Source organism: Micropterus dolomieu, linkage group LG14, assembly GCF_021292245.1.
Source record: "Micropterus dolomieu isolate WLL.071019.BEF.003 ecotype Adirondacks linkage group LG14, ASM2129224v1, whole genome shotgun sequence".
Classification (NCBI taxonomy): Eukaryota; Metazoa; Chordata; class Actinopteri; order Centrarchiformes; family Centrarchidae; genus Micropterus; species Micropterus dolomieu.
Window position 1 is genome coordinate 4,727,493 of NC_060163.1, and position 8,481 is coordinate 4,735,973.

Sequence of the window (8,481 nt, forward strand, 5' to 3'; positions counted from 1 at the left end):
TGTGAATACCACTGGTCACGTAGGGAACATACATGTCGCATCCAACCTGCCCATAAACAACTTCATACAAAAGACACACAGAGAAGGGGGGGGGGGGGTTCTGACCTCCCTACTATTCCCAGTCTCTGTGCACTTTGTATGTATTAGTTGGTGATTAGTATTTTGTTTGTCTTGACTTGATTAAACACAAATTTACTGTAAAACCTACTCCTATCAAATTGTTTATTTCATCCAGTATATATATTACCTGCTAAAAAAAAAAAAAACGTGTCTCTCTTGTTTACCAAAGTAGAAAATCTGAATTGTTGCCATAAAATGAACTGAACAATTGAAATGTGGAAAATCTAACCGATGTGTAGCACGTCCTTATTCAACTGTTTTAATATTTACATTTGTATGCACAATCTAAGCAGATTACAAAGAGCTTCTGAGCTCAAGGGGGCGACTCAGTGGACTCTTAAGGGATTTCATACATCCAGAGGACTTCTATAAAAACCAGATCAGGCGTCTATATTATATGACAAAAACAGAAATACAGAAATCCCCCTAGTGAGAAGCTGATTGAGAAAATGTTATCAGGGCCCTTAATTAAGAGCCCCTCTACAAGACGGGGCCTCAAGATTAGGTAATAATGCAGGCGTTGCTTATCATAAGGTCCCTCTCATTGAACCTGGGTCTTACTTTCATTGTTTAGGCCACCATTTCTATCAGTAATCATAACATTGTACACAACAAGCAGTTTAATTTTTAATGGTTCGGATCTGGAGACGTGGTGACATCACTAAAAAGAAGTCAGACGGAGCGAGAAACACGAGCAGTGACAGATTTTAGACAGGTTAGATTGACTGTATGCCAAACTGTCGGTTGTAAGCAGCCACCACAGTTTCCAGACTGACTTTCGTGTTCAACTTTGTCCTGTTGTGCTTGCCGTAAGCTTAGTTTTTCTGCGCAGTGAGGGATTATTAGTGACAGGATGTGCTCCCTTTGTTTCACCTCCAAATACAGTGGTTCAGATAATCTGGATAAACTCCTGGTTAGTTTATAACCTGCCTGATCATCTGACTGCTCGTGTTTCTCGCTCCATCTGACTCCCTTTCCGTAATGTCGCTGTGTTCCCAGATCCCAGCTGCAAATTTGGTACACTGTACATTGTTATATCTTATATCTAATTAATAGCTTAATGATGGCCAAACACCCAAAATAAGACCCAAATTGTAACAAACTGAAATTATCATTTAAAAGCACCATCCGTTTATCCCTCTTCCTTTTCTCGGTAATCTTGAGGTAATGCATACTGACGACACCCCCCCACCCCCCACCCCACTCCTCTCCTCTCTGCTCCTTTTACAGTAAACCATGGTAAGTTTCCTAAGCAGGAGGACTCTTACGCGTTTGAGGAGGACAGCAGCAGTGAGAGTCTGTCTCCAGAGCAGCACCACAGTGATGAGTCGCAGGGCTCGGCCTGCCCTTCATCTGAGGCTGTTGGCAGTACGCCCTCCTCCTCCTGCTCACCTGCCCTCACCAGCCCACGACAGGTAAAAAAAAAAAAAAAAAACACTTTCGCCTGACAGCGTGGAGGTATAAGAAGTCTGTTCCCCCAGAATTCCTTCTACCTCTGCTCTGTTGTCTTTCACTCTGACATTGCTGAGCCTCTAGCTGTTGTCACCACTGCTTTACTTCTCCTGCCCCCCTGTGGCGGCAGAGTGAACTGCGCCGCCATCCTCTGCTTCCTCTGTTTATCGCTGACCGTTGGACTGAGTTGAACTAGGCAGGTGTCACATTCCTGCACGCCGAACCATCCTGCCGGCACAGCTGTCTTTATTTCCTGACTGCTTACCTTTCACTCATGATGACCTCATTCCAACGGCCACCATCAGCAACGGTCACCAGATTGAAATTCCTCCGCTAGAATAGGATTGTTTATAACTGTTAGACCTCTGTCTCTGAAATGTTCCAACTGAATCGCAAACTCTCACTATTAATGTCAGTTGAAGATTCCTGTTTAGAGCTTTTTGGAATACTTTTGCAAATGAAACACATGTGCATGGGGTTTAATTATCCCATTTGGATTACAAACTGACTGTCTTGCGAGAAGTCCCCACGCCTCCTCAGATGCACTACATAATTCTGGAGGAGACATTGGTATTGCAGCAAGTTGAAGAAAACAGATACATTAAGACTAAAATGATAAAATCAGAGGCAACAATAACAAAAACATGTTACCAAGATAAAAAATAAAAATCATTTGGTATACTTCAATTATATACTGTGACCTTATTGTTTAGTATTGTTTGGCACAAGGCATTTGTCAGTGGGAGGGGCTCACGATGTGCTTACTCATACAAAAATACAAAATCACAATAATAAAAATAAGATAAAATCAAACACAAATATACACACTATGAACAAAAACAATATAGACTTATTGACAAATAGTGCAGTGAGCAGAGTGCAAAGGATGCAGGAGTATGTTCATGTCGGAGGAGGATGTGATATACAGGTACATGTACACAGTGTAATGAAGCATAGTGCAAAGGATGCTGGAATAAATAAGTATAAGTATTTTGTGCAGGAGTAATGACTTGAGGTAGGTGGATTGGTATACAGTATCTACAATATGACAATATAATAGTATGAACAGCACTGAAATAGAGAATGGTGAATAAATAATAAGTGTTAGCCAGTAAACAGGTGCTGATTATAAACAGAGTTACTTGGTTATTGTACAGGAATTGTTCCTGACACTGTGAGTCAGAAATCAGCTGTTCATCAGAGTGATGGCTTGTGGAACAGAAGCTGGAACTGGTTGTGCCCGGGGTGAGATGGATCTGCAGTGATGTTTCCTGCCTGTTTCCTGACTCTGGAAATTGGAATCTGGAAAGTCCTGAATGGAGGGCAGGTTGGCACCGATGATCTTTTCTGCAGTCCTGACAGTCCGTTGTAGTCTGTCCTTGTCCTTTTTGGTGGCAGATCCAAACAAGACAGTGATGGACGTGTAGAGGACAGACTGGATGATGGCTGTGTAGAAGTGGATCAGCAGGTCCTTAGGCTGGTTGAGCTTCCTGAGCTGACGCAGGAATTACATCCTCTGCTGGGCCTTCTTGATGATGGTGTCCGCGTTGGGCTCCCACTTCAGGTCCTGGGATATAGTGGATCCCAGAAACCTGAAGTGGTGTAGAGGGAGAAGAGCAATGGGGAGAGCACACACCCCTGGGGGGGCACCAGTGCTGATAGTCCGGGTGCTGGATGTGATGTTCCCCAGCCTCACCTGCTGACTCCTGTCAGTCAGGAAGTCTGTGATCCACTGACAGGTGGAGGCTGGCACAGTGAGCTGGGTGAGTTTGGTGCTGAGGATGTCCGGGATGATGGTGTTGAACGGCGAGCTGAAGTCCACGAACAGGATCCTTGCATATGTCCCTGGAGAGTCGAGGTGTTGCAGGATGTAATGCAGTTCCAAGTTGACAGCATCATCCACTGACCTGTTAGCCCTGTAGGCAAACAGCAGGGGTGCCAGCAGGGGGCCTGTAATGTCCTTCAGGTGGGCCAACACCAGTCTTTCAAAGGATGTCATGACTACAGATGTCAGGGCGACGGGCCTGTAGTCATTTAGTCCAGAGATGGAGGGTTTTTTTGGGGACCGGAATGATTGTGGAGCGTTTGAAGCAGGAGGGAACTTCACACAGCTCCAGTGATCTGTTGAAGATGGGCCAGGAGCCTTCCTGATATTCCGGCTTTCGATGAGGTGGCTCACGTCCTCTTCACAGATCTTGAGTGCAGATGAGGGGTCAGAGAGGGGGGGTGGCAGTGTGTCAGAGGGGGAAGGTGACTGTTTGAAGATGATGTTGGAGCGGGGGAGAGGTGTGACGGTGGGCTTTTCAAACCTACAATAAAAGCCATTCAGCTCGTCTGCCAGTCGTTGAGTACCAGCAGTGTTGGGGGATGGTCTCCTGTAGTTGGTGAGTGTCCGCAGGCCTCTCCACACTGAAGCAGGGTTGTTGGCTGCAAAGCTGTTATTTAGCATTCAGCGTAGCATCTCTTTGCAGCTTTGATCTCCTTAGTCAGAGTGTTCCTGGCCTGGTTGTACAGGACTCTGTTCCCACTTCTGAAGGCCTCCTCTTTGGTCTGATGAAGCTGCCTGAGTTTCACTGTGAACCGGGGTTTTTGGTTGTTGTATGTGCAGAAGGTTTTAGTCGGCACACACGTCCTCACAAAAACTGCTGTAAGATGTCACAGTGTCAGTTAGTTCGTCCAGGTCAGTGGCTACAGCCTCAAAAACAAAAGAAGACTGAAGACATTCCCAATCATCCTTAGTATTTAGTGCTAATTAGGAAATGTTAGCGATCTACCACGCTAAACCAAGATAGTGAAAATGGTAAACATTTACTTGTTATACATTAGCATGTTAGCATTCTCACTGTTAGCATGCTGATGTTGGCATTCTGCTCACACAAGCAGAGCCTCGCAAAGCCGCTAACATGGCTCATTTCAGAAGCTGGTCTGTTAGTCTGGTTATGAATGGACATAGAGAGGACTATGCATATAAGTTGTAAGTTGTTTTTATTTGTGAACAGGGAGGTGCAGCCCGAGACGCACCTGATCAAAGCCAGGACGAAGGGCTCTCTGGTGCCAACAACAGCCAGGGTTCTCCCCCAATACCTGTTCCTGCTATTGCCAAGGTAGGCAACATTTAAAGAACATGCTTTTACTTTTCCCTTTACTTTTGATTTAGTGACTCTCCTTGACTTTACACTTTATACTACATCTGCAAATGCCTAGTTATGACCAAAAGCATGCACGCTCATGCTATCTTGCTCTGAACAGTCCAAGACGTCAGACAAAAACCGACACAAGAAGCCTAAAGATGTGAAGCCAAAAGTGAAGAAGCTCAAGTACCACCAGTACATTCCTCCAGACCAGAAGGCAGAGAAATCCCCTCCGCCCATGGACTCGGCCTACGCCCGACTCCTCCAGCAGCAGCAGCTCTTCCTGCAGCTGCAGATCCTCAGCCAGCAGAAACACGCTCACGCACATCCACAGTCGCAGCAACACACACACACTCCACAGACACAGGCCCAGGCCCAGGCTCAGCAGCGGCAGCCTGCTTTCAGCTACCAGCCTCACCCATCCACCCAAACCCAGAAGTAAGTCACAACTGTGGAGAGAAATGATGGTGAATAAATCTGATTAAATCATCTTAACTTATGGTCCCATTACTGGCTTTTTCCAGGCCTTTTAACCAAATAATTTTTATGGTCTTCATCAGGGAATGGAGTTTGCTTTGGTCCATTGTAACTAAATGACAAGTGAGCAAACACCATTCACTGATGAAGCCTTTGCGATGCAGTTGAAAGCTCTAGAAAAAGCTGGTAAGTAAAAACTTGAGTGATTACTTTATCAAACTACTGTTCCCAAGGTCAAAGATTCACTTTCACACTCAAAGTAAATTAATACTTTAATTGTTTATGATTCAACGGATTTATTTATGGTTAATACATAATTTATTAATACCACTTAGATCCATATTAGGCAGTACTTAGTTTATTAGAAAGTTATAGAAACACATAATATTAATACACATTACCCTTTATAAATGACTTACTAATATTTATAACTGTAGACTTGATGGCTTATTAGAAAGTTACAAATCTACCGGTATTAGTAAGTCATTAATAAAGGGTCATGGGTTCTTCTAAAACAGTCAGCAAAACTTAGTAGGTAAAAAGCATTTAAAATTGGTAATAAGTCCTTACAACAATCCAAATCAAATTTTTTGTTGTAAATGTCAATATATTTTGATAGATTTGATTTATTTTGTTACAGAAGCTCTGCAGCACTGTGTTAATATTAGCTTACTGGCCAAAATGCTTTAGCTGCATTTGCAAATATGCCTTATAAACAGTGCTGCTTCATCCGTACACAGTATGTTGATGATGTTGAACAGTACCTGCACTGGCGTAGTTTTATGATGCAAGTTAGCTGAAAAAGCTAGCCAGCTAGGTCTTTTAAGGTACTTAAAAACCCTATATTGCTGAAATACTGGAGGAGGATAAAATGAAGCCAATAGGATTTTTTCACACTCTGGCAACCCAGAACTAGTTCTTGTTTATTGCTTAAAACTGATCTATAAAGCATTAGTAGAAGACGTATTAACCGTCTATTTATCTGTCTATTTATAGATAGACATTATTAGACAGTGGTATTAAGTTGCTGTATGTTTTACTATTGCTATTTTTACTTTACTATGTTGCTATCCACTTTAATTCTCCTGTTCTAGAGGAGCCAGTGAGCAGCTGTCAGCTTGTAGCTCCAGCGGTCCATCCAGCCAAACCAACAGTAACTCCTCCTCCCCGGTCAAGAATACATATAACAACCAAAGCAACATCTCACCGGTCAAACCTGGGCCCCTGCCAGCGAATCTAGATGACCTAAAAGTAGGTTTTACAAAGATACTAAAGTATAAGACAGTCTACTTGACTTAGATGTTGATATCTCTTTTTTGTTCTTTGTGCTATGTTAGGTATCAGAGCTCAGGCAGCACCTGCGTATTCGCGGCATGCCCGTCTCCGGCACCAAGACGGCCCTCATTGAGCGACTCCGACCCTTCAAGGACTCTAATGCTGGCTCCTCACCCTCGGGCTCCTCTGACATCACCACAGTGACCTTCCCTGTCACACCCACAGGGTCCCTGTCCTCATACCAGTCCCCTTCCTCCTCTAGCGCCCTGTCCCAGGGGGGTTACTACCCTTACCCCAGCACCTCCTCCACCCCTCCCATCTCTCCGGCCTCCTCGGAGCTGTCCCTCAGCGGCTCGCTCCCCGACAGCTTCAGCGACGTGCCCATGTCCTCACCAACACAGTTCGCCCTGCAGCCATCTCCGGCCCAGCTCAGTGCGGAGGACGGCCTGGGAGGGGGCAGCCTGGGCGGTGGAGGTCCGAGGGTGGGGGAGGGCAGAAGTATGGATGGCGTAGAAGCTGAAAAAGATAAGATGCTCGTGGAAAAGCAGAAGGTGATTGAGGAGCTGACGTGGAAGCTGCACCAGGAGCAGAGACAGGTGTGTGACCATCAGCGTATCAGTACACAGTATTCGCTGTTCAGGTCATTATAAAATATAAGTAATAAGTATTTATTAATATTGATACCACATATTTATTTTACCTTTGCGCTGTCCTATGCTTGTTAGGTTGAAGAGCTGAAGATGCAGCTCCACAAGAGAAAACGCTGCTATGGAGCAACACAGGACACCATCCCTCCATCTCACCCCTCCATGCACCACCAGCAGACCCAAGCCATGATGGGCCAGCACTTCTTTGGGGTGACTATTAAGCAGGAGCCCATGTCTTTGTCCTCCAGCTGCCCGCTGTCCTCTCCCAAACAGCTCAAGAGCTCTCCCGGCAGCTGTATGGAGGATATGGGACACTGCAATAACTCCCTCTCCAATATGGGGGGCCCCGGCGGGCCACAATGTATGGACACAACCCCTTCCTCTGGCAGCCCCTCCACAATGTCTGCTTTCCTCAGTCCACAGTGCTCACCACAAGACTCCCCCATTGGAAAGCCTTCTAGTAGCCCCCAGCCTTCGTCTCCTAATAACCGCTACTTGTTATCACCTCCGTTGGGAAGAGACGGCTGCAGTCACCCCCACTCCCAGGGCAATAACAGAGCACGCAACATGCAGGTATGATGTATTTATGAACAAAAGGATCATTCTTAAATGTTCTGTGGGGAATTCAGATAATTTATCTAAAATAATAATAAGTGATATAAAAAAGTGGGTAAACTGTGACTAAAGGAGGTTCTTTTCTTAACAAGACTATCTACAGCCATGCTTCCGGCTGAGGTAGTGTTGCCTCACACAAAATAGCAAATAAAAATACAAAGCCTCAAACTAGCCCATTTTATCCAGGTGCTGGTCATATAATTAGAAAATCATCAAAAAGTTGATTTATTTCAGTAATTCCATTCAAAAAGTGAAACTTGGATATTATATTCATTCATTACACACAGACTGATATATTTCAAATGTTTATTCCATTTAATTGTGATGATTAAAACTGACAACTAATGAAAATCCCAAATTCAGTATCTCAGAAAATTAGAATATTACTTAAGACCAATACAAAAAAAGGATTTTTAGAAATGTTGGCCAACTGAAAAGTATGAACATGAAAAGTATGAGCATGTACAGCACTCAATACTTAGTTGGGGCTCCTTTTGCCTGAATTACTGCAGCAATGCGGCGTGGCATGGAGTCCATCAGTCTGTGGCACTGCTCAGGTGTTATGAGAGCCCAGGTTGCTCTGATAGTGGCCTTCAGCTCTTCTGCATTGTTGGGTCTGGCGTATCGCATCTTCCTCTTCACAGTACCCCATAGATTTTCTATATGGTTAAGGTCAGGCGAGTTTGCTGGCCAATTAAGAACAGGGATACCATGGTCCTTAAACCAGGTACTGGTAGCTTTGGCACCGTGTGCAGGTGCCAAGT

General features: G+C 44.6%; 1 protein-coding gene across 6 annotated transcripts in view; it reads left to right on the plus strand.

The window, feature by feature from the left end:
* Nucleotides 1-8,481, plus strand: part of myocd (myocardin) — a 30,198-nt gene that overhangs the window by 14,642 nt on the left and 7,075 nt on the right. For all 6 annotated transcript variants that reach the window (XM_046069849.1, XM_046069851.1, XM_046069850.1 and 3 more), the window contains 6 exons: nucleotides 1,351-1,535; nucleotides 4,572-4,676; nucleotides 4,822-5,141; nucleotides 6,275-6,431; nucleotides 6,518-7,051; nucleotides 7,181-7,675. In XM_046069849.1, coding sequence (XP_045925805.1) covers nucleotides 1,351-1,535; nucleotides 4,572-4,676; nucleotides 4,822-5,141; nucleotides 6,275-6,431; nucleotides 6,518-7,051; nucleotides 7,181-7,675 — 1,796 coding nt within the window. The remainder of the gene's footprint in view (nucleotides 1-1,350; nucleotides 1,536-4,571; nucleotides 4,677-4,821; nucleotides 5,142-6,274; nucleotides 6,432-6,517; nucleotides 7,052-7,180; nucleotides 7,676-8,481) is intronic.